The sequence below is a fragment of the Poromitra crassiceps genome, assembly GCF_964638095.1.
Source record: "Poromitra crassiceps genome assembly, chromosome: 11".
Classification (NCBI taxonomy): Eukaryota; Metazoa; Chordata; class Actinopteri; order Beryciformes; family Melamphaidae; genus Poromitra; species Poromitra crassiceps.
This window is the reverse complement of record NC_139643.1, coordinates 49,193,204-49,220,301: the sequence shown is the minus strand read 5'-3', so window position 1 is coordinate 49,220,301 and position 27,098 is coordinate 49,193,204. Positions and strand designations below refer to the sequence as shown.

At 44.1% G+C, this 27,098-nt stretch overlaps 1 protein-coding gene across 2 annotated transcripts; it reads right to left on the bottom strand.

Annotated features, from left to right (window-relative positions):
* Positions 1-21,529, bottom strand: LOC310785254 (retinoic acid receptor RXR-beta-A). 2 transcript variants are annotated; one of them, XM_083646260.1, is made up of 12 exons: positions 21,462-21,529; positions 19,572-19,807; positions 16,946-17,102; positions 15,186-15,365; positions 14,157-14,180; positions 12,683-12,843; positions 12,281-12,410; positions 10,645-10,777; positions 3,941-3,976; positions 1,769-1,860; positions 939-1,044; positions 1-262 (listed from the first exon to the last, which is right to left on the bottom strand). In XM_083646260.1, the coding sequence occupies exons 1-12, from the start codon at positions 21,475-21,477 to the stop codon at positions 115-117; spliced, it is 1,419 nt and encodes a 472-aa protein (XP_083502386.1). In that variant the 5' UTR covers positions 21,478-21,529; the 3' UTR covers positions 1-114. The 2 variants fall into 2 exon arrangements, with proteins under 2 accessions (XP_083502386.1, XP_083502387.1); XM_083646261.1 differs by lacking the exon at positions 3,941-3,976.
* Positions 21,530-27,098: the final 5,569 nt, after the last annotated feature.

Sequence of the window (27,098 nt, the reverse complement as noted above, 5' to 3'; positions counted from 1 at the left end):
GCAGTGAGTGAGGCCCCTAGGAGACGAGCCTGCGACGCAACGTGGCGCGTTGGAGATCCCGGTGTGAATCGGATCCTGACCGGAGTGGAGCGGAGCGGAGCGCACCTGGCTCCTCTAGGTCAGCTGGTGGGGCGCCTCCAGCATCTCCATCAGGAAGGTGTCGATGGGCGTGTCACCAATCAGCTTGAAGAAGAACAGGTGCTCCAAGCACTTTAGACCAATGGAGCGCAGCGCTGGGAGCCGGAGGAGGAGCTTGGCAAACCTGGATAGTGGAGGGACGGATGAGAGGGGAACGAGTTCATACCCACAGATGTGTAATATTGACTATGAAAAACTATGAAAAATAAACATGAACGTTTGTTTTTATCACGTTCTACATCCCCCCCCCCCCTCCCCCGTTGATACATGTGCAGTCGCCAACCGCATCTTTTCACCTGACAGCGAGGATCAGGCTTCTACATTCTCTCATTGTGTTCACTTCCTGTAAATTAAATGATGGTGTTTTCATCATCATCCTTCTAGTGCCCTGGAGATCTGAGACACACCTGTTGCCACTGGATTCTGTTGCTCATTGCCCCTCCAAGTTCATTCACAGTATGTCCTGTATCCTGACATGTGAAGGTCTGCTTCCTCTTGATGGCCAGGGAAGTCTCCAGAGCAGAACATCTTGAGATGATCTGCTCTTTTGCTCTGGAGCGGACTGTCTTCTGTATTGCTGTCTGTCTTTCTTTGAGTTCCTGTCATGGTTTTGTGTGTGGTAACACCTGGACTGAGTATGTTTTTACAGGTGTGCTGACATATTCTGTAAATCAGGTAGCTTTTCAGCTGTGTTGTGGGTACTGTTCCAGGTGAGTGAGTGAGTGTGTGTGTGTGTGTGTGTGTGTGTGTGTGTGTGTGTGTGTGTGTGTGTGTGTGTGTGTGTGTGTGTCGTGGCATACCTGCCCTGCTGGTCGGGGTATCTCTGTTTGCAGTAAGACTCCAGAGAGGCGTAGACTCTCTCTCTCAGCAGCTCCACCTCACTCGGGCTGGACAAGCCTTTAGCATCTGAGGACACAAGCAAAGGACATTCACACCATCTCTGCACGGGATTACTACACATTTTACATTTACTTTTTTGGAGTGACTGTTTTATTGAACATTTGATTAAATGGAAAAATATAAGACATATAGTCAACTGACCAAAATATAAACAGGAAGTCAATAAACGAATACAAAAAAGACAAAAGACAGGAGAATTGATGTCTAACATAAAATCGAGTGAGGGAATAGGTCCTCAGTTCGACTGGAGGTTATGGAAGTATTCCAGGAAGTATTCCAGGAACGGGCCCCACACCTTCTGAGCCATTTTAACTCAAATCTGTGTTGATTATTGAGGGTTTTGCCACGGATATGACAAATATAGAGTTACAGATATGAGGAATAGAAAAAGGATCTTAAAATGTTTTGTACAGTTACAGCTAAAACACAGATTTCACAGAGCTTAAGGGCATGAAACCCCCATAAGGTGCCTGTCTCCAGAACCGCTGGTGTGTGTGTGTGTGCGTGTGTGTGTGCGTGCGCGTGTGTGTGTGCGTGTGTGTGTGCGTGTTTTTGTGTGTGCGTGTTTATGTGTGTGTGTGCATGCGCGTTCATGTGTATGTGCGCGTGCGTGTGTGTGTTTGTGTGTGTGCGTGCGCGTGCGCTTGTGTGTGTGCGTGCGTGTGTGTGTGTGTGTGTGTGTGTGTGTGCGGGTGCGTGCGTGTGTGTGTATGCATGCGTGTGTGTGTACCTGGGTTAAAAAGGATGATGGCTCGAAGGCATCCTAGCTCCGTCTTGTCCATCTGCATGTCTCTCATCTTGCTGACCAGCTCTGTCAGAACCCTGCAGAAGAAGCAGAGGCAAGGAAAGGAGGAGAGAGTAAGTGGACCAGTGAGTGAAGGATGGATGAAGGAGACGAAAAAGGCAAGGAGGGAGAGAGAGAGTCAGAGAGAGGGAGGCAAGCAGAGCAGCAAGAGGACGAGACGTGCGGAAGAGGAGGAAAGAGAGAGAGACATGTAGCGGACTCAATAATCACATATGGTTGCTTATTGTATTAAGGACTTTTTATCCAAACATGTTCGGGTCCCAGCTTCTGGTGGTATGAATTTAGTGACTTGTTTTGTTTTTACTGTAACCAACCGGTTATGGTTTGTCATTTTATTTTTCAAACTCTAATCACTTTGGCAGGTAAGCAATCATCAAATGGAAGAGCTGAGAATTTATTAAAATGGTGAATTTTGAAATCTACCAAATACTGTGGAGTGAAAAGGTTAATTCCCTCCACGTCTTCATGTCATATCATCCACTATATATCTCCCTGTCCTCCCAGGAGGGTCAGACACCCACAGGGCAAAGCACACCTCAGCTGCCACTCGGGGACTTCAACTCTCCCAAGTCCAAACACACCTTCAGATGTTGGTCCACCCAGAGAATGAGGTGCAATGGTAAATTCCCACATCAGTGGTTCTCAGTGGTGGTGCTCAGGACTCAAGACTGAGCCTGCTGGTTTTCACTCTAGCCATCTAACCAGGAAGTGATTCACACCTGAGATCCCAGGTGAATGCAGCTAACTAGCTGGCTGGATAGAAAACCAGGAGTCCTCCGAGGATCAGAACTGAGAAGCGACAGCAAACGGTTCAAGGTGTTCAGAGCAACAGACCCAAGCATTGCACAAACAATACAGCAAATATTAGAAAGTGCCTGGTTCTGAATAATGCATTCCCTGACTTCAATATATAACCATCGACACAATTTCAATCCACTCCCGTTGTCCTGCCTCATGAAATACGCACTGAAACATGAGATACATGTGAACAAATACACACAGCTCTCCTCACCTACAACTTTGTCAGAATATGATTGGTTTTCATTCAGGACAAACCTTTCAAAATCCAAGACAAATAACCAAACCAGGCAACATACACAGCAGTGTATCAATAGACAGTATCTGATGCAACTATCGCTTAAGCTATTAGGCTACATACAGGATATCTACAGGTTTCAGCGAGCCCAATTTAAGGCTTCATGGCCTTTTTTTAATGTAGCTAGAATTCAATTTGAGACCCATATAAGAGCCAAACAAAAAACAAAGATGGCAAAACCTTTCGAGACCGCTGGATTCACGTGAGATCATGAGATCATGATCTCACGACAAACGCATTTTGCCACGCTCCAATCTATTGGATTGAATCCAAACCACCAGTGGTTCCCACCAATCAGTGTCCTCCTATGAGGCAGCTACGGGTGGGTCCCAGCGAGAGAGGGGGCCCGTGATAGACAGACGCTTCATCCAATCACCTGCCAGGTATTTTTTTGAAAGTGCCTGCCCTTTGAAACGGTGAAAAAATAAGACCTAATAATATAACAAATGTGTAAGACACGTTTATACTTTTTAGAATTGATTTTACTTTGGACCAACGGATACCCTGGGCCTGTACGTAGAAACCTAGCTTCGGAAGTGAGAGGAGGGGAGTTGGGGGTGGGTGGGTGGATTGAGAGTGGGAGTGTCCCAAAGCCTTTTCACTCCTCCTTTCCTCCCCTCCTTCACTACCACTAAGCACTTCCCTGGGGAGGGAACAGCTGTCCAACATCCATTTCCCCAGGTCACAGAGAAGAGGAGGAGCTAGTGGAGGAAAGGAGTGGTTTCTGGAGGTTTGGGACACGCCCAGCCTGTGGGTAACTGGTGTCGGCACCTCCCATCATCACAGATACAGTGACTTGGGCAGACGACGCCTCCAGAAGGCTCAACGGCGAATCAGAGCATTTCAAAACCACAACAGTCACATCACCAGCATACAGTCACATCCTGCTGCTAACATCACTTCCCCAGCAAAGCCACAGCCCTTTGAGTGTCTCTGTGTTTGTTGGTGTGTTGATGTTGATTCAAGAGGAGGGGTGAGTGTTTGTGTTGTGGCGTCATTACCTGTCAAATATGGCCCCAACCTCGGCATTGTGCGCCCTGTGTATTCAATCACAACGTGTTATTACAATGTCATTACACAGTCACATTGTTGTTCATTAATTACAGTGTCCTGTCTTGTTTTTCTGAGCCCTTCAGCTGTACAGATTAAAGTTAGACCATGTTCAAATAGTTTCTGGAATATTTAAAAACAGTTAGAAACAAAAACTTTACATGGGATTTATTCTTGATATTTTTCACCCCAGGGCCCAAAATGTTCTCTGGTAGCCAAATAATGATACTGTACTAGAAATACAAATGATAAAATGTGGACCAATAAGGACCAGGTGTGTGACTCTTTCTGAGTGACATACCAAGAAGTGCTGCTGGCCTTATGGGAAGTTTACTGAATTCATGGGCATAATTTATGGAAAGATAAATAAATATAGACTCAGAGACAAATGTAGTAAAGCTTAGAAAAATAACTTCATGGAACTGTTCTCCTCATCCTTGTTTAGATGATGAAAGCAACTGGCATGGCTCCTTCCTTAATATTTGTATTTATTTATTTATTTATTTATTTATTTATTTATTTATTTATTCAGACTTTCCCCCCATTTGTACTTCGACCAATTCCCCCTGCTGCCCCACCCCCTCTGCCGATCTGGGGAGAGCCGTAGACACACACATGCTTCCTCCGATACATGTGCAGTTGCCAGCCACTTCTTTTCATCTGACAGCGGGGAGCTTCACCGGCAGGACGTAGCACGTGGGAGGATCACACTATTTCCACCAGTTCCCTTGCAGCGACCAGGACACATACCCTCATTCCGGCTTCCCACCCGCAGACACAGCCAATCGTGCCTGTATGGACACCCGACCAAGCCGGAGGTAACACGGGGGCACGAACCTGCGACCCTCGTGTTGGTAGGCAGGGGATCTACTGCTACACTACCCGGATGCCCACAATAATACCAATATTAATAATATGTATATTTCACTTTTCTTAACATATTTACAAAGTACTGCACTTGATCTAAGATAATGTACTCCAGTTTTCCAAGGACTACAAAGGCTTTACCGTATTAAAATCAGCAGAAAGGGCGTTATGTTAAATTGCTTGAGCCAATTCCATGACAGCAGAAAAGCATAAGTACATAGTAACACAAGAAAATATTCATCTCTAAAAAAAACAATTAAGCTTATGATTAGAGAAAAGCTGTTAGACTAAATGTTAATGTGGGATATAATTGTCTTAAACCCCAATTGAAAATTAATAAATAGAGCTAAAAGCAATTTCTGGGATGGAAAATACGAGGGAATCAAACCGAATTAAAAAAGTTACGGAAACTTGTTTAGCTAGACAGCTGCAATTAATCTCGTGCGAAACGTCTACTTCAAGTACTGCGTTCCACAAAGAAGTCACATTTTTGATATTTCAAAATTGCAATTCATTCTGTGATGAATATGGTCGGATTGCTGCCAAGCTGAAACAGAAGCCTGCTGCTAGGAGAGAGCAGAGCCATGAGGAGATGAGGAAAACTCAGAGGGAAATTAACCCATTGATACCTGATGCAGCATTTGCGTGTATATCCCTCATTTGTGTGTGTATCCCTTTAAGACTTGAAGTCTTAAAGGGATACACACACAAATGCTGCATCAGGTATCAATGGGTTAAGGAGCCATTTGCTGCGAGCCCAGTTAGCTTTGCTTTAACCCTGATGGTATTTCTAGGAGAAATGATGGCTTTGTAACAATGTATTTACTGTGTAATTAACAGTGGAGTGACACCTTGTGATGGAGTTGGGGGGTTTGTGGAAAGAAACCGGATTTGCAGTTTTGTCTGCATGGATTTACTCGAGATGGGTGTAGCAACGGATAATGCAAGAAAAAAGAGAAAGGAGAAATGTTGGATAATGTAATAATCATTTGTGAAAATCTGACAAAACGTAAAACAAACGTCCCTCTGAATGGATTGAAAATGTAATAAAACGTCATAATGTAATAATGTATTGTGGGATAATGTAATCCCATCATTACATTAACCGGCATTCATTAGTTCATAATGGGTGTAACATTTTAATTGATAATCTTGATTCTAGAATGTAACAATTCAAATTCAGAACACCACAAATGTAATAATTTGAGTTGATTGTTTAGTCAGTATTATAATTACATAATTCTAAAATGTTACACCGGTTCTACAGTAATAATTTCTGGTTGATGTAATAATGAGATGTCTTTTATTATATTAGCATTAGCATATTAAATTAGCATATATTATCATTACCCCTGCCCCCCCCCCCCCCCCCCCCCCCCCCCCCCACCACCATTGTCATTACATTATCCAGAGTGTGTGTGTGTGTGTGTGGCTCTATTAAGCATTAGTCGCCAGCCTCCCCAGCATGCGCGGTCACCCTACAGGCAGTACTAAAGCAGAAACAGTCTCTCAGCCAATCAGAGCCCACACAGAAGGCAGCTGCAGCCAGTCAGAGAGGAGGACACAGCACCGCTCACCTTCGTGAAATGGCACCCACTTATTGGACCAAACAAACCCAAACCATGACCGACAATCAACCACAGTGTGTGCAGAGAATGAGTAACCAAGAGTGAAAGAATGAAACATAGCTAGCCAGCCATGTGTGAAGACATGTGTATGAAGGAGACTAGCATTTCTGTCAGTGAAACAATAACTTTGTACAATCTGAGCATCAGTGATCTCAAGGCTTTACAAGTTCTTCCTCCTCTCTCATTCATCTTCAATGTGGATTCATCAGGAGAAACCCAGTGTCTCAAGACAGACACGTTCGTTGGCTCCCGCAACTTACAAAATAAGGCGGGATCTCTGCTCATTTGTGATTGGTCGAATACCATCGAAGGCAGGTATCCGCTCATTTCCCCACTTGTGATTGGTCGAATACCATCAAACTGAACTGGTCTGAAGTGGGGGGGGGGGTTTCCCTTTGGAAGATGACAACTTCCTCCATCCAAATTTGAATGGGCGGAGGTGCAGACTGTCTCAGGAGCATTTGAAGATTGTGGAGAAGAGATAGACTGTCCTGAGAGACTACTAGACTAGGTGAAACCATGTGTGGCTTTTACCAGTCTTCTCCTGGTCACTCGGGTTCATGAAAACAGTAGGCAGCCCTAATATTCCATACAGGTGCATCTAATCAGGGTTCCTACACAGTTTTGATTTGAACATTCCAGAGCTTAAAGGAAAATACCAGTGTTTTGTTCTTTTAAGTCTGTGCTGTAGTTTGCCCATCTCCTTTAGTCTCTGTGGCGTCTGCCGAGAGTCGGCGTAGGTGGAGCGCTCGTCTTCCTCCTTTAGAAGACGACATTCTTCCGCCATTCACGCTTGTACCGTCTGAAGCAGAACTTTTGTACCGTATGAAGCAGAACTTCCACAGAGTGAGAGAATCCATCACAGTAATAAACACGAGGACTTGATTTGTTTTGGTCATGCTTTCTGTTTTATCATAATTTTGTGACGCTCTGCACCACCTGACAGCCACAGGAAGGAACTGAAGTCTTTTTCCAGGAAATAATCCCCCAGAAACACATGACGCCAGCTAATAAACTTTATTATTATACGTCTTCTTACTTGGGGCATCTTTGTTAGGCAGAACAGCAGGTAATCTCAAGATAGATTACACAACATAAAGTTTGTATTTTAAAAACAACAAAAAGCGAGTCAGTGTTAAAATATTTAATTACATAATGGTAATATGCATTGCAAAATATTTGTGGAAAATGTAAACAAGACATAGAGAGTAGTAAATTGGCTATACAGTAAGTCTAAATGACACCAGTATTTTCCTTCAAGTTCTTGACTGGATTTGTAGATTTTGGGCAGTGTTTCAATTTGCTATCAGCTGCACAATAACATTCTTTGAGATGTCGATTATTCTTCACAACAAACATAATAGGTGAGATGGGGGATCACAGTCATATATTGGGACTGAACAATTATATTTTTTCCAAACTATTTTGTGTAATTTCCAAACATATAAAGACCTGGAAAATATCACATTCTTTTGTATAGCTTTCAAGACCTGTGTAGGAACCCCATCATACTCTGAATTGATATACTGATGAGTTGATATTTTTTCAGGACGTGACGTCCACCAAGTTGGGGAACCCTTCCCGCTGGAATGTTGGGGAATTCCCTGGTGTGTTTACATCAGCTGTATCTGTGTGTGTGTGTGTGTATGTGTGTGTGTGTGTGTGTGTGTGTGTGTGTGTGTGTGTGTGTGTGTGTGTGTGTGTGTTTGTGTGTGTGTGTATGTGTTAGGGTTGTCACGATACCAAAATTATGACTTTGATACCGATACTTGCGTAAATATCTCGATATCGATACTTAAACATTACCACGGCAAAAACCTAAAACATCAGGAAAAGGGTAATAATGGATGACACAACATGGAACTTAAAATGAATCTTTTGATCATACTTTCTGTGGTGTTCAAAGATAGCTGGGAGGGAAGGCTGCCTCAACTGAGTTGGTGCTGATTCTGCTGGCATCCAATTTGACTAAATAAAACTAGGAAATGTGTTCAGTAGAGCGCAGAATAGAATCATTTCTGTTCAGTCTACTTTGGTATAAATCTGAGTTTGAGTTTCATCAATAAGTGCCAGATTTACAGTTATTGTCATGTAGGCTATGTTTATTATTTTTCACAATCAAACGCATGTGGTCGTGGTGGTGGTAGTTTATTATGTGGTGTCATGTGTTTTCTTGTTTGTTCATACATGTAGGTGAGTTTTTGACAATTAATATAACATTAATCATGGATTATTCTAAAATCATTGTCAGCGTTATTAAAGCTTTTACATGGTATGCGGTAGGGGTGTCACGATATTTCGTCGCACGATATATCGTGATATCGAAACGTCACAATATCGATATCGTCAGAAAAAAATGATATCGTAAAAAAAAGGAAAAAAAAAATGCTCCTGAATAATAATAGAACAAATTTAGCATGAGTGAGGGGGTAGACTACTACTGGCATGGCAAAACAGCTCAAGGGGTACATAAGATTACATAAGTTTAGGGACCATTGAGCATGAGTTATTTAAGAAATAGATTGTATACTTTATTTTTCTTTCACCATGCAACAAACATTTAGTTTGTGACACATTCTATTGCAAGAGAAGCATTATCTTCCATGTTGTTTTCTAGTTATTATAATAACAATTTCCAAAAACAGCATTTGTTTTGTATTTTGTGTATTTCAAATGAAAGACTATTTTTCCAGTATTTTCCCAGGGCTCCCTTGAAAAGAGGTTTCGATTTCAACGGGACTCACATGGTTAAATAAATGATAAATAAATACATAAAAATTATTTACTTTTGTTAAAAAAAATATTGTTAAAATATCGTATCGTATCGTTATCGTGAACCCAATATCGTGTATCGTATCGTGAAATTAGTGTATCATGACACCCCTAGTATGCCATATTCTGATGTCTCTTGTACTTAAGTGGATGTGATTTTTTGCACAGTTAACATTTTACAATTTGCAACCTCATATCACTTTTAAACAGCGTCATGACTCAAGCCTACCTCAGGCTTTTAAACACCGTCATGACTCAAGCCTACCTCAGGCTTTTAAACAGCGTCATGACTCAAGCCTACCTCAGGCTTTTAAACAGCGTCATGACTCAAGCCTACCTCAGGCTTTTAAACAGCGTCATGACTCAAGCCTACCTCAGGCTTTTAAACAGCGTCATGACTCAAGCCTACCTCAGGCTTTTAAACAGCGTCATGACTCAAGCCTACCTCAGGCTTTTAAACAGCGTCATGACTCAAGCCTACCTCAGGCGCTCATTGCCTTTAATAGCCTCATCTCTTTAATTGCCTCATCAAACTCCCACGCTGGAAAAAAAGTTTGCTTGTCACAAAATAAAATCCCACTCGCTTGACTTATTTAAGGACGTTACCAGTATCACATTCGCTAACCTGTCGCACTTTGAGCTAGTCGGATGTCTGTTGGAGAGATGCTTTTCCTTTTTGTCTGTGCAGCTGTAAACATAATTCACAGACGGGCTTTGATCAGTTGGATGTGTCCGTGCGGTTGGGCTCGCCCCGCACGCCTCGGCATCGCCGTTCTAATCTGACTGTATGGTTGTAATATTAAGTGCCGACTCCGCCAGATTGGACGTACGCTGTTAGAAATGACAAGCAAACCCTATGCTGCTGCTCTCCGTGAGGAGAGGAGAGGCTGCACTGAAGCGCTGTGTGTGTCAGACAGGCAGAGAGGAGAGAGAGAGAGAAAGAAGCCAGCAGCACCCGCACCAATTTATAGGCAAAATCCGTTGAGATTCAACACATTAACGTTGCTTCCCACGGTCAGAAAAATGTGTCGCTAGTCGCTTTTGAGAAATAAAGTCGCTAAGGGGGTCTGAAAAGTAGCTCAATATAGCGACAAAGTGGCAACACTGCGTGTTGTGCGCTGAGCAGAGGACTGGAGAGTGTCAGTGAGAGGAGAGGGGGGTCTTGGCCACGCCCACAGGAAGTTGAAACAGACAGACGGAGCAAGCTGCAGTCAGCACAACCGACTCCGGTGGAGAAACGGATGCAACGCAACTCATGTCATATTTAAAAGGGCCGTACTAAATTAACGTGGTATATGTACCCATTTAACGGCAGGGTATCGCGGTACTGTTGTAGTACCGGTATCCCGTGCAACCCTAGTGTGTGTGTGTGTGTGTGTGTGTGTTACCTGTCGAAGATGGCGCCCACCCCTGCACTGTGAGCACTGTTCCTGTGGACGTGCAGGCCGGTGGCCAGCAGGATGCCGTCCTGCACAGAGATGGAGCGATGGGAGAACGAGGCGATCAGGAGCTCGTTCCAGCCTGTCGGGACAAACGGACGCATCCTCAATATGTCTCAAAGTGCACGACTATTCTAAATGATCATATATCATCATCACAAGAGTCACAACACTGGGAGTCACAACACTGGGGGTCAGACACTGGGGGTCACACTAGAGCTGCCGAAAATAATCGATTCAGAGATGCATCGCGATGCTTAATAGGACGATTCTGAATCGATTAACAAATATCAAAAATCGATTATTTAAAAAAAAAAAAAAAAAAAAAAAAGATTATAATCAAATAAAATAGAATGTAAGTACATGCAGTTGTTTATTTTAATTATGGATCATAATACAATGCAATTCCAAATGCACTTTTATTTTAAAAGTAGCCACACAGTGAGAAAAAAGAAAGTGAGAAAAAATAAATCATGTATTGTGGGAAAAAGTGATGCATCGATTTAAGATGCATCAAGATGCATCGGAGATGCATCGTATAATCGAATCGAATCGAATCGTAGACTTTTATAATCGAATCGTATCGAATTGTGAGATCAGTGAAGATGCACAGCTCTAGGTCACACACTGGGAGTCAAGACACAGAGTCACACTGGGGGTCATACACTGGGGGTCATACACTGGGAGTCAGACACTGGGAGTCACACACTGGGAGTCAGAACACTGGGAGTCACACACTGGGAGTCAGACACTGGGAGTCAGAACACTGGGAGTCAGAACACTGGGAGTCAGAACACTGGGAGTCAGAACACTGGGAGTCAGAACACTGGGAGTCAGACACTGGGAGTCAGACACTGGGAGTCACAACACTGGGAGTCAGACACTGGGAGTCAGACACTGGGAGTCACAACACTGGGAGTCACACACTGGGAGTCAGACACTGGGAGTCAGAACACTGGGAGTCACAACACTGGGAGTCACACACTGGGAGTCAGAACACTGGGAGTCAGACACTGGGAGTCAGACACTGGGAGTCAGACACTGGGGGTCATACACTGGGAGTCAGAACACTGGGAGTCAGACACTGGGAGTCAGAACACTGGGAGTCAGACACTGGGAGTCAGACACTGGGAGTCACACACTGGGAGTCAGAACACTGGGAGTCAGACACTGGGAGTCACAACACTGGGAGTCACACACTGGGAGTCAGAACACTGGGAGTCAGACACTGGGAGTCACAACACTGGGAGTCACACACTGGGAGTCAGAACACTGGGAGTCAGACACTGGGAGTCAGACACTGGGAGTCAGACACTGGGGGTCATACACTGGGAGTCACACACTGGGAGTCAGAACACTGGGAGTCAGACACTGGGAGTCAGACACTGGGAGTCACACACTGGGAGTCAGAACACTGGGAGTCAGACACTGGGAGTCAGACACTGGGAGTCAGAACACTGGGAGTCACACACTGGGAGTCAGACACTGGGAGTCAGAACACTGGGAGTCAGACACTGGGAGTCAGACACCGGGAGTCAGAACACTGGGAGTCAGAACACTGGGAGTCAGAACACTGGGGGCGTACCGGCACGCAGCAGGATGACCTGGTCGTCTAGAGCCAGCTCAGAGAAGTGAGGGATCCTCTTGGCCCACTCCACCAGGGTGAAGAGCTGCTTGTCTGCTGCCTGGCAGATGTTGGTGACTGGATCGTTGGGCTGGAGGGAACGCATTCATTGGACGATGAGTAATTATTTAAACCAGTGTTTCTCAAACTTTTTCACACCAAGGACCACTTAACCAATAAAAGAAAACTCTGGGACCACCTTACTCCCAAAACCTCCCCAAAAGCAATAGGCCTACTACTTCCCAACTGTAAATTACAAATTGAAGGCTAATTAAATGACAAATAGCATTAAGGCTGTAAAATTAATCAAATTTTTGGCTTCCCACAATTATGAAAACAAGATAACGATACTACGCTACTCACAGAGCTGCCGCCGGAGCTCCCGTCGGCGTGGAGCTCCGTCTTCTGCTCCACGGCCATCTCCGCCTCCAAGATCTTCTCCACCGGCATCTCCTCGTTCACCGCGCTGGTCGACTCCACCTCCCCGTCACGCTCCTTGTTCCTCTGCCGCTCCTCCTGCACGGCTGCAGGGTGAGAGGCGGGGGCGGGGGGGCAGGCGGCCGCGAGGGGGGAGAGCACAGGAGAGAACGCGGGGGGAGGGACGAGAAGGGAGACAACAATTCATGGCCAGGTCAACGTCTCTCACACCGCTCATACGTCTTTCACACCTGCTTTCAGTCTGCAACACTACCAAGGCACAGATGGACCATAGGAAGACAAGCGCAACACCAACATGTGTGTATCCCTCATTTGTGTGTGTATCCCTTTAAGACGGTCTTAAAGGGATACACACACAAATGAGGGATATACACGCAAATGCTGCATCAGGTATCAATGGGTTAACTGCATTAAAAGTGAACCAAAAATGACTGTTTTAATGTAAAAATCGACCTTTCCTCGACCGCAGTGATTCCCAGAGTGTGGACCAGGTACTGCAGGTGGGCTGCGAGTGCTCTGCCAACACTGACGATTTTTGCGGCCAAGCATAATAATGCTAGCTTGTCGTTAGGGGGCCTAAATAATGCTCCAAACATAGGTCAGATTTGGGTGAGGGAAACTATTTCAAAGGGGTCCCTTGACCTCTCAGCTCAATTTATCTGAGTGAAAATAGGTTCAGTGGGTACCCACCAGTCTCCCCTTTACAGATCAGGTAGCATTTTTCACAGCCTAAATAGCATTAATAGCTTGTGGATTGATTTCTTCTGTTGTTGCTCATCAGATTTTGTCTCAACAAATGTGTTATGCATGCAAATACTTCTGATGAGTAATGGGGGAGAAAATTTTGGTAATCTGCTTTTGGGTATTTTGCCTACATTTTTGTATGTGGATGGATTATTAATTTCCCTCATGCCAAAGTTCACATGCTCTGTTAATTAAATAAAAAAATATATAATATCAAAAACATAATATACATCATCTTAGTCTCTCATGTGTTGATCAGAGTTGTGATTAAAGGGTTTGGCCCCGGAACATTTTCACATTTCAAAGTGGGCCGCGGCATTCTTAAGTTTGGGAACCCCTGCTCTGCCCCGCTACTGTCAGAGTGCCCTTGAGCCAGGCACTTACAGCAGTGTGGCTGTACGAGGCAGCTCCCGGGGTGGTGGGAATGTGCAGGAAGTCACTTTGTGGAAGTAAAAGCAGGACGTGATGAAAAGGAGGATGTATTACTCAGCAAACTTTCCCTACACACACACGGGGAACTGATTGGAGACTGGCTATGGTCCATCTCTGAGCACTGGTATTTGAAACTAGCTCCTACTTTGCAAAATCTCTCTGTTTCTCTCTCGCTCATACAGCCCCACACACACACACAGTCCTCCATCCCAAATCTACTTACATCTCTGTCGTTCATCTTGGACCACTACAGAAGGAGGGAGAGAGAACAAGGGAAACAAAAAGAGGGAGAGAGCGAGAGAGAGGGAGAAAGGGGGTTAGTGTTTACAAGGCTCACCCACCCCCCCTCTCTCTCGCTCTACCACTTTGTACAGCTGTTCTGTCTATCCCCTATCAACACGATGAATGCTCTCCCCTTAACAGTATGCATAGTAACAATATCAACATTTCATTCATTTCATTGATTCATCTCCTAGTAGGCCTGGGTATCGCCACTGATTTCCCCATTCAATACGATTCCCATACAAAAGGTCTCGATTCGATTCGATATTTCACTCACCGATTTTGCTTGGATATTAAAGAACTTCTCAAAGAACTGATGGTGTAAATTGTACAAGGAACCCTCTAACGTGTAGCATTATTACAAATATTAATGTTTACAGATGTTTACACAATCTCGTTGTGCCAAGAACCAAACCACACGACTCTAACAGGGTTAAAGCATCAAGCATCCACAGGAAAAGGAATTATATTAAAATATCGATATCGGGATTTCTGAATCGATCGATCGGTTCGTAAGGGGAAAAGTGAATGGGTGTCACATAGCTCTTTGGGAAGTCCACTCTGAGCTAATATGAAGAAGGTATGGTATGGTGCACAATCAAGTCCGCTCTTGACAGAGGCTTAGCACCGAGATAATCTAAGACTGATGGACTTCAAATGGACCTACGGTGATCTTTAGGGTTTTAAGGCGCTTATAAGAAAGCAGCAGCCGGGACAATAATAGTAAAAGTCAAAGCAGGGTCAGGAGGTATTTGCAAACAACTCTTAAGTGTCTGTTTCAGCCTCATTAGTGCCAGATGAGCTGTCAACAAGGTGAGAAACAAACACAAGCCAAATGTGGGTCAATTTGCTTACGGTAACTAGCTGCTTTGGTGGGGCAATAACCTTTTCTTTTTTTTTTGCAGGGGGTTCCTATCTGGAGGAAGCCCCAGGGGAGCACGGGGAGAACATGCAAACCCCGCCCCCTCACCTTCTCTCTTCATGCCCATGGCCAGGCACTTCTGGTAGCGACAGTACTGGCAGCGGTTCCTCTGTCTCTTGTCCACCAGGCAGTCCTTAGCGTCGCGACAGGTGTAGCTCAGGTCTTTGCGCACCGTCCGCTTGAAGAAGCCTTTACAGCCCTCACAGCTGTACACACCATAGTGCTTACCTGGGGAGGGAAGGTGATTTGATTCAATGCAGAAACCTTCACTGACCAGTCATCTTACAACTGCTCTTACAGGGGGAAAGAAATGACTGCCTTCTACCACTCTCCTTTGCTCGTATTGTTGCTTCTTTTAGAATATTTCTCTCATAGGGAAAGGCTGGGCTCTGAATATATAATCATAATAATATAATATAATATAATAATAATAACCCTTGGATTGCAAGCCAATTCTAACTGTTACACACACTATGAGTGGCATCACCAAACATGTCAAAATAATGTAAAAATGTAAAGGCACAGATTTACTTTCATTTTTTTTTAGCAAATATCAGAATTATTAATGTTGTGATGTGCAGTGTCCAAAATCCACTTTGTTTCAGCTGTTAAGTGCTGTAAACAGAACAATTTACTTGCAATGATTTTTTTTTATACAAATACTTGCATGTCATCCTTCCTGTTCTCAGTGCTATTATACATGAATGTGTATTATTCTGTATGTGTTCTTTAATGTGCTGACTCCCTCATAAATGTATCATGATTGTATTATACATCATGACGTGCAGCAGAAGTCAATATAAGCCAGTCGGTGAGGCTAAAAAATGATTAAAACATGTCCATGGACCAGCTTTTTGCTATTTGAATGTTGAATTATTTCATATTGCAACATCAATAAATATAAATACGAATTTGATACATTTCAGCCCTTGAAATTGGAAATTATTGCACGGTCACATTAAATGAGGCGCAGGCTGCCGGAGAAAATTACCAAATGCAAGCAAAAAAGTTGGTTGCATGCCCAAAACGGCAATGAAATTGCAATGGATCTAGGGGCGTACATAACCAACTTTTCAACAGTTATATACGTTATATATACATTCAGTGTGACCTCAGAAGGAAGGAGCAGGAAGTAAAGGCCTAAACATGGTCGTCCGTCAGAGCCTCGCCCCGCCCTCCCCGTATGACGGCGGGTGGAGCGCCGTCCTACGGGGAGGGGGCACCGTCGGCTGACGGGGGCTGCTCGAAAATGTGACTTCACGGCGACGATACGTGCGTGACGTCCGAGGCGTAGTGGCGTCCGAGCATGTGGGGCTCGCTGGCGCCGCCAGACGGCGAGACGGCTCCAATTCGAGGCGGACGGACGACCATGTTTAGGCCTTAAGAGTTGTGTGTAAGGTGTGTAGTCACCAGAGGATCTGTCTCCACAGATGAAGCAGTAGAGGAGGTGTTTGTAACATAAGGTGTGTAGTCACCAGAGGATCTGTGTCTCCACAGATGAAGCAGTAGAGAAGGTGTGTGTAACATAAGGTGTGTAGTCACCAGAGGATCTGTCTCCACAGATGAAGCAGTAGAGGAGGTGTTTGTAACATAAGGTGTGTAGTCACCAGAGGATCTGTGTCTCCACAGATGAAGCAGTAGAGAAGGTGTGTGTAACATAAGGTGTGTAGTCACCAGAGGATCTGTGTCTCCACAGATGAAGCAGTAGAGAAGGTGTGTGTAACATAAGGTGTGTAGTCACCAGAGGATCTGTGTCTCCACAGATGAAGCAGTAGAGAAGGTGTGTGTAACATAAGGTGTGTAGTCACCAGAGGATCTGTCTCCACAGATGGCACAGAGTCGTTTCTGGGACATCATGGGTCCTCCGGGGCTGTGGGGCGACAGCTGCTTCAGGCCAAACGGAGGCTTCACGTCGTCCGAGCTGCTCACCGCGTGGAGACCCGACATGGACACCGTGGAGTTGATCTGAAGGGCAGGGAAGAGGAACATGATGATCAGGATACAGAAGGTGATTGAGATACAGTCAAACCATCAACACACCAGAAGACAGGATGACAGCATCTACAATGAAGATGGTGTTGAAGAATGCTCATCTGGACGAGCGTGGACCACAGAGGCTTAGTCCATTGCGCGGCCGACCCGGGTTCGAATCCACCCCGTAGTCCTTTGCCGCATGTCATCCCCTCTTCTCTGTCCCCACCTTTCCTGTCTGCCTACTGTCCTATCAAATAAAGCCCAAAATGCCGTGCCAATTTTGATTCTAGCGTGCCTCGCGAGGCATGTGCTATATGCTACACGCAGGTGAGCAATTGTGGGTCATGAGCCATGCGCCATGCGGAACCACTCATCTTATTATAGTAGTGAGATTGTGGATTCAAATATCTGTTAGCATGTTTGTGGCAAACCAGGATCAAAACCACTGTTTCTGTTGTCCGGTAATTCCGACAAATGAAAATCTGACAGACACCACGTCCGGTAAATAATCCCCTCTCAGCACAATTTGAGTTGTATTAAAATAGGCTCAAGTTGCATTTCCACACAGCCGCCTCCTATTAAATAGCCTCAATAAATATTTGTATGTGTAGGTTATAGTGTAGGCTGTATGTTATGTGTAGGTTATAGTGTAGGCTGTATGTTATGTGTAGGTTATAGTGTAGGCTGTATGTTATGTGTAGGTTATAGTGTAGGCTGTATGTTATGTGTAGGTTATAGTATAGGCTGTATGTTATGTGTAGGTTCTAGTGTAGGCTGTATGTTATGTGTAGGTTCTAGTGTAGGCTGTATGTTATGTGTAGGTTCTAGTGTAGGCTGTATGTTATGTGTAGGTTCTAGTGTAGGCTGTATGTTATGTGTAGGTTATAGTGTAGGCTGTATGTTATGTGTAGGTTATAGTGTAGGCTGTATGTTATGTGTAGGTTATAGTGTAGGCTGTATGTTATGTGTAGGTTATAGTATAGGCTGTATGTTATGTGTAGGTTATAGTGTAGGCTGTATGTTATGTGTAGGTTCTAGTGTAGGCTGTATGTTATGTGTAGGTTATAGTGTAGGCTGTATGTTATGTGTAGGTTCTAGTGTAGGCTGTATGTTATGTGTAGGTTCTAGTGTAGGCTGTATGTTATGTGTAGGTTCTAGTGTAGGCTGTATGTTATGTGTAGGTTATAGTGTAGGCTGTATGTTATGTGTAGGTTATAGTGTAGGCTGTATGTTATGTGTAGGTTATAGTGTAGGCTGTATGTTATGTGTAGGTTATAGTGTAGGCTGTATGTTATGTGATGAACGAAACAACGAAACGCATAATTCACAATTGCCCGTGCTCAATGCATGTGCTGCAGTCAGCAGCAGCTGTGTCTGTCTCAACAGGTGAAGACAGTGGCGAATGCGATACCGCGCCTGCATATCTAACGTTACATGCAGGGAGAGAAAGAGAGAGGAGACGTGAATCAACTTCAAAAACAATTTTCTGAAACCAAGCGGGACTAACGTTACAATATTGTCAATGACGACGCGATAGCGTTAATTGAAAGCTGACTACAGCTGATTTACACGTGGTGTTTTCTGCAAACGGACAATAGGCTATTAAACTTCACAAGTGCAGCTGTGAATATTTGCTTAACTTTAAACTGGAAGAAAAGGTAAAACTACATTATCGTTAACGCTAGTTACCTGTAGCCTTGATCTGAGAACTGAAAAGCCCTTGCCAGTGTTCTTTTAATAGGCTATGTCGTGTTGAGCCTAAGGCAGCGTGTACCAAAGTCGACGCTGCGCGCGGCACGGAGAAGTTAATTAACCCAGAAGCTTGCATTTCGAGTCGTTCCGTTTGATGGAGCGGTCATAGAAACATGGTTGGTGCAGGGAATTTACGGCAATATGGAGATTATAGGCTATAAACTGCTATCAATTGTTTTTTAAGCTCAATAAACACAGATCTAATATGTGTCCGGTATTTATTCCAATTGTCCGGCAAACTGAAATCATGCCGGACACGTTGTCTGGCACCATTCTGCGGAAACGCTGATCAAAACGGAGCTAAAATATTGCCAAAAACTGATCCTGTATATGTGCTTTTGAATTTTTGCAGAAAAGCATAGCCGGTCGCTCTTCCCAGTGATTCAACTGAAACTGTATGAAAACTGTAGCCTAGATAGCCTGGAGCTAACCATACTCACAGGTCATTAAGTGCATGTCAGTGCAGTCAACAAGGTATTTGTATTTATTTTGTGCCTGTAGGGGAGGTGTTTCAGTTGAACATTTCCTTTTCTTATTCACACTGACCATACAAATGCTAAACTTTGGTTGGATATTGAAAACTGTCATAAAAAAACACTTGATCACAAAGCAAAAACCTGCTATGTGGGGAAAATGCAGCAAAACAACAATGAAACATGAACAGGAGTTGTGCGTCCAGAGAAACCCCCCCCCCCCCCCCCCCCTCACCTGCGGGCTGCTGATGGGACCGTAGCCCACGGAGGGCGTGCCGGGCAGGCATGGCGAGCCGAGCGAGGAGCTGATGACGGAGAAGGGAGAGCCGATGCTACTGATGGGGCTGTTGACCCCGGCCGTGGTGATGGGGGGCAGGGAGGTCATGGAGGCCGCGGCCGAGGGAACCAGCGGAGGGGAGCGCTGCCCCGATGGAGGGGACGACACAGACGAACTGTCCGGGCTGCGGGAATCTGTGTAAGCAAGGGGGACTATTGTCATTAGTAATTAAGTCATGGTAATGTGATACCCCAGAGTAGGGCTGCCACGATTAGTCGACTAGTCGCGATGACGTCGATGACCAAAATCGTCGCCGACGTATTTGGTAATCGACATCATCGCATGTTTTTTTTTAGCTGAAAAAAAGAAAAAAACTTTTGTTTTGTTCCGCCGAAGCTGCTGCCTGCGATGGCCTTTGATGCACATGCGCAGTACCCATCATCCGGGGAAAACGCGACATCACCGGAAAAACAAGCAGCTAGCTCCACAGAAAAAATGTCTAGCCGTCCTCGTAAGTCCAAAGTGTGGGAGCGTTTCACCCACAATGATGTGAAATGTGTGAAATGCAAAATCTGCTAAATAAACTGAACTCGCTTATCATGGCAACACGAGTATGATGCGCGAGCATCTCAAAAGGAAGCACGTTGTGGCGAATGCAGACGATGATGGAGATGAAGGCTAATTAGCTTGTTAGCTCACTCACAAGTTTTAGCTGCTAACGTTAGCTATTGGCTAACGATATTAACGTTAAAAGCCTTGCTGTAACGTTGTCATCATAGCGACGTTAAGATCATGCGTTGCTGACGGGAATACTGGAAACCTCATTTTACTCAGCCGTTTGCACTCTCTACTTACTACATTTAAAAATGTGATTGATGCCTGAGAAGACTGAAACAATTTATTTTTGTTGATATTTTGGTTGCATTACATAGTAAATAGTTTTTGGTTCAAGCTTCAAACTGGATACAAGGCTGCTCGGTTTGTTAGCTGTGTGCTGTGTTACTAATACAGTCTGATTTGGGCTTTTAATCAATTGATTAATTGATTGTGTACATAGTTTCAGGGTTTTCCTGGCTTTCTGGAGGGCTTAGATCAGGGTTGTCAAACTAAATGTCATCCCGGGCCACCTCAGCATTATGATTGCCCTCAAAGGGCCGGTTGTAAATGTAACACAATATAAATGTATCTAGCCTACTTCTTATCATATTACACAAATGCCTCTGATTTTATTATTGTTTTTTTTGTAATAACTCAATAATCAATAACTAGCTCTGAAAGTAGACTTATTGGGAAAGTAATGACAAACAGACAACTAGTAGCCTACAACTAAACTCATTAGAATGGTATTGCACAAATTGTATTGTTTCTAGATGCTGTGTCGCTGGGTGGGGGGTAAAGACAGTTTCTGTTTTTCAATTAAAGAAAAAAGAAAAGAAAATGCACTTAACATCATTTTCGACCATTATTATTACCATATCTGTGCACAAACATTTGGAAATGGCAGAGCACAAAGTAAATAGCCTAAACACACAAAAACCTCAAAGACAAAATTAGCTAAACTAGTCCACTGGGGACCAACATTGAGTTGACAGATTAATTTGGTTTAGGTGGTGCCCAAAACAGCTTGGGTGTTATGCCTAACCCTGAGTTTACAGGCAAAATTGATTCTCTCTCTCCCTCTGTACCTTCTGCAATAAGCAGATGAACCTTTGCTGTGTCATTGTATTTATGTTTGCAATATGTATGCAGTTCTTGTATTAGTCATGCGCTAACATCATAACTATATTTCATGAGCCTGTATTGTCTAATTAGGTGTGTCACTCAATAGTCAGTGCAGTGTTCTCTCACCTCTGCTGTCTCCCATGTCGGACAGGGCGGCTGGGCTGTGGCACAGAGGCAGTGCGGCGGCTACACAGACCCACGCCAAGCTTCAGTCTCCAGCAGCCCGCTACCAAACTCTAGACCGCGGACTGAGGCCCGGGCCGGAGTGGTTTTGGGAAACCAAAAACAGGGCTGAAATTCCAACACAACACAGAGATCCGGCATGAGATAACGGTGTGGCAGAGAGAACGCAGAGTATCTCGTGTAAATGCACAAGGAAATGGCAATCACTCACCCACAAGGCGTATCAGCTGTCTATATATGTGTCTATCAATACCAATGTAGCGTTAACTAGCTAATGTTATTGGGAATTTCGTGCATTTCAACGCTAGCAGGAGTTTGCAAAAGACAGCCAGCTGGTCAGCTGATGCCAGGCTGGTCTTGCCCTACCAAACATGGGGAATGCGTCTATTTCATGGATCGGAAACTTTATCTTGATTGCTACACAAGGAACCATGCTATCTATCGGTGTTACTGTTATCTGGGCTCAACGCAACAGGGACATGTCATAGTCCAGTATATAGATGGGGCCCTAGACAAATGGCAACAAACCACCTTTCTTGCAAGCTCGTAAACTACCGCTAGCTAACATTTAGCTATCGTATATTTGTAGCTAGAGTTAACCCAGTTAGCTAGCTAGCGTTGGGTGTGCTAGCCTACCAGGAACTACGTGACGCTAACTGAATTGTTTTGCTATCCCCTTAAATCACACATAACGCCACTTTACATGGCGACAAAAACAAACATGGTTATATTTTGGGTAAATGTTGCTCGGCCTAGTTTTAGTCAGCAAAACAAGCCCAGCGTTGTAGCTACTGTTAGCCACCTAGCATAGCTAGCTAGCTGCCTAGCTAGCATAGCAAATGCATCGCAGGACAGTGCGAACGCCCAGAGCAAAACCAGTCAAGTGTTTATTATTGTTCCGCCTCTAGCAAATCCGTTGACTCCCAAGTTAGCCACACGTGGTAAATATACATTTAGTGCGAATAAAAATGTGTTTACTGACGTCTTTGACGGCACGGCTTCTTCGCATGAAAAGATGTGGTGAGTCGGCCCGTGTGTGTGTGTGTGTGTCTGCCTCTCCCCCCGCTTCAGTCAGCCCTCCTCCCTCTCCTCTCCCCCTGCCAGCATGAAAACATGAGGATGGCGGAGGATTTGGCTTAATAGTGCGCTGCGCTGTGACAGTTGTTGCACAGCGGATCCAGATCAGTGCGAAACACTGCAGACAGCAGCTAACGCTAGGCGGCTTGCTGAAGGCTAGACAGCGGCATGTCAGAGTGAGGGTGAGTGACAGACAGACAGACAGAGCAAGACGGGTCAAGAGGTCAAGAACAGTTCAGCTCTCCATGTCAGTGCTGCTGGGAAACACATTGGCAGCTACAGCAGGATTGATGGATTGATTGGCCTCCTGTTTTGAAAAATATGACTGAGCAAATTAACATTTTATTGTGGTCAAACATTATTATAATGAAAATACTGTTGTCCAGTTTCCAGGGCTGTAAAACTGCACCCCCCCCCTGTGATGATTTCAAGCAAAGACCAACAAATGGGAAATCCAATGTAACCTGAGAATCCCTTGTTTTTGCTGTCTAATAGCCCATCTGAGTGTTCCCCCTATTAGCACAGTGAGAAACAGTGGTGGCATTAAAAAAGATTACAGGCTATTTATTTCATAGCATCCTGTGAATGCTCCACTCCTCTTCCTGATGGGTTCATCCTGTGAATGCTCCACTCCTCTTCCTGATGGGTTCTCTTCACTAAAGAACCAGTGAAACCCCTCCAATTAGCATTTTAACTGGAAAGCCTCCACTCTGGGTGTAGCTCCATTGGCTTATTAGAGGAGCTGTTATTGTTGACCAATGTGTTTTGCTTAATTGCTTAATTCAATTTAACCAATTCAATGTAAAATAATAAATTATTAACTTTTTGTTTTGATATGGTAACACACACACACACACACACACACACACACACAATTAACCCATACCCACCACCCCAGGCAGGTTGATATCCCACAAGAGTGATTCAACCTGTACGGTCCATGAAAGCTTTGACATTTGCTGTTCTAAATGAGAAAGTCCCCCTTTCTGCTGCACAGGAAGTGTGTTTTTTATGTTTTAAAGGGGAGCTGGCAGACCTGCCTCCCTGCTGGGGAGCGGGGAGGGGGGTGTCATGTTGATGTGATGTCATCCATGTCATCCGAACCCAAGATTAGCCTACAGTGCAATCTTCTTATAGTGATCAATACTCCGCTTACAGTGATCATTTTGGGCCTTGTTACACCTGACAACAACGGACAGAAATGTGATTACTTTTTCTACTTCCAAACTGCCAAAAATGAGCCAACGAGATACAGCAGCGATAGCCTACTTGGTACATGTCTCTCTGTATATGGAGAGATGGCGGCATCTCTGTCTCTGTGAGACCGCTCTGTTTGAAACAGCTGGAGGCCTAACTTACTGTCTGTATTTTTAAAGTCAATAACATTCAGTAAATAGTGACGCTGTCCGTTTCATTACTTTATATGTACTGTATTAATGATACAAATGTCAATTCGATGGTATGGTAATCTGCATGAGAAATAAAGAAACAGAAAAAAGTTATAATGATCATCTGCTTAGAGTGATCAATTTGACCCATCCCAAAGTGCACTGTATCAGCAGACCCAACTGCAAAAGTAGGTTCCAACCCCTAGAGGGCACTCTCGCTGCATGAAAATTATAGTGTGTAGAATACAGTTTACTCTCAAATGTGGAGATTTTGCCCAGAATTACGACAGAATTACGACGGCCATATTAGGCTCCAGACCTTCGAAGTCCTGCCCACTCACACAGAGTTGTGGAAATGAGTTTACGAGTTGACAAGTCTGAATATCAGGCTAGGATTCCACTGTAGTCTAAAAACTGAAATTGCTGGGGTGTGTGATGGTGGCAACCTACCAGTAGAGGTCGCCATAAGGTCAGTAGTGGAGCACTGTGCAGCTCTATTATAAGTCCAACTACTGTTAGTAGGTCTGTGCTCTTTATGTGAAATATGTGACCCCAATAGACCAAATCACCGTGACGTCACCATGTAAACAAATTTACTTCCGGGTACCACTTGGGGAAGGCGGCAGGTTTAAATGTGCGTGTTGTCAAATAAATGCTGTCAAACCCTCTCGTTGTTTTCGGCCGACTACTTTCAATTTAAATGGTTAAACGGTTGGTAAACATGCTTGTCCGACGTATCTAGCCTTTCTTCTGTGTTTGTTTTATGTAGTGTTAGCTAGCTAATAACGTTTGTTTGTCTGTCAAACTCGCTGTTTTGCAGACTCGTTAACGTAGAAGAGCCTGGTGACGCGAGGTTACGTTAATGTTACAAACAGAGCTACTGACGCCACGTTAATTTAATTTAGCGTCAAGTCTACTCTGGTCTGGTCCAACAGGTAAATTAGCTAGTCTGGTCTCCACTAACGTTAGTGAAAGTGTTGTTATGAATGATATTAAACAACACAACACGGACGAACCATTTTTGTCTTCTTTGTCTGTTTTTGTCTTCAACACGTCAGTTTGTGCCGTTCACCGCCATTATAATGTGTGGACCCAGGGGTACCCGGAAGTAAATGTAAACATCCCGCTGATTTGGTCTATAGACCCTTTTCACGGTGGCCATTTTGTGTCTAAAAGGCAGGACCAACACAGGTGCAAGCAGAACACTAATGAGAGTTTCCAACTTCCAATCATGGAATTGGGAAACTCTCATTAGTGTTCTGCTTGCACCTGTGTTGGTCCTGCCTTTTAGACACAAAATGGCCACCGTGAAAAAGGGTCTATACATGCATGTCGTGCATAGTGTTTTGCTCGGTATAGCGCAGTCTATTATACAGTAGTAATGTTATAGCAACAACAACAACAATTAGTAGCCTACAGTGTCTAATGAGAAAGAATTGAGAAAGAATTCTAGGCACCTCTTGAGAGCTTGTGTTACGGCACAATGGAGCAACAAGTTAAGTAAACATGCTCACTCAAAATGTGATGGTAGCCTCGGGGGCTATTGGGATGCATTTACACTGAAACTATGATGAATCAGCACAACATGGAGAGTCAAGAATAACAGAATCCAGGTGGCAAAAATGCTACTATCATCCCCTTAATTAAAACAGCCCGCAGATCTCCATTCATGATTAGACGTTGGACAACAGAAAAACCAGAACAGTGAAATCAGATCTTCATTCTGTCTCCGCTAATAAAGCGATGTTTCACAGTAAGCTGCAGGTGCAAATCCACTGCATCTCCTAAATGAGAGGCCACTCTGATGTTCTGAGCCAACTGGACCGGGTGGTCCACCACACCGAAGGCAAGAGAGAGGTCCAGATTTGGAGTGGATGCACCTGTGCTGCTTCCTGGTTCTTCTTATCACCATCTCCGCTGTTTCTCATCTGCTTTGTTTTACCGTTTATTGCTCTGAATCAACAGCTACTCCTGGAGTTGTTTTATTTGGCCAGCCGGATGAATTGTGCAGCATTGCATCTACGCGTCCAGCCCTGTCATGCCTGTTCCTCTGTGACCCCTGTACTAAAGTCATACTGATGTGTGTTGTACTTGGACTCACCTGCTAAGTTGCCGCTAATTAGATTCTGGTTGCTTCAAAACAAGTGATGATTAACACGATTGTTAACATGGTTAGATGTTTAGAACGATCATATTTTGATTGCCAACAGCTCAACATGAGGTTCTGCAAATAAACTCTTGCTTTCAGTTTATTTGCAGGAACACATGCTCTGTCAAGTCTGAAGCTACAACATCAAATTGTAACAGCTGTAGCCAGGATTCACAGAATGTTTTGATTATTATTACGTCAGTAGGATTTGATACATGTAGTGTCATTTCCAAATATAATCAACAATAACATCCAAAATTGTCAAACATAATGCGTCTGACAAATCGTCCGTACGAAGACACTTGACAACCTACAGTTTTAGACAAACGCGCTCATGTTTCTCTACACAACGGCTCCGGATTCATGTCCACGTGCGTCCACAGTGCTGGCCCCAACGAGGAGGCCTGCCGCACGAATCTGTCCTGGCCCACGAAGAGTAAACCATGTCAACAAATCCATAAAAAACAGACACAGTGTAATCCACGGATACTTCCTTCCAAAGAGCCTGTATGTTATTGATTGTGTTTGGCCATTCGGCCCTCATAAATACAGAATGGAGGGACAGTAAATTCAGCTGCAGACAGGGGTCAGTGAGGACCGTCCAGGAAGGCGAGAGAAGTCTGTCCCCTGCAGAGAGACAGACAGGATGACTGAGAGCCTCTGGAGACACGTGAGCCTGCATAGGCTTTTCAATAATAGGGCCGTTCTTAAACTGCACTGTTTAATAAATTGAACCCAATATTGAAAAATAGGCACAGTTTTTCATAGATAAATAAATACTCTTTGCATCCAGAGCTTAATGGTAAATTCTAATTCTAATGTGGGTGAACAAACTATTTTGTCATAGATAGATAGACAGATAGATAGATAGATAGATAGATAGATAGATAGATAGATAGACAGATAGATAGATAGATAGATAGATAGATAGATAGATAGATATATAGATAGATAGATAGATAGATA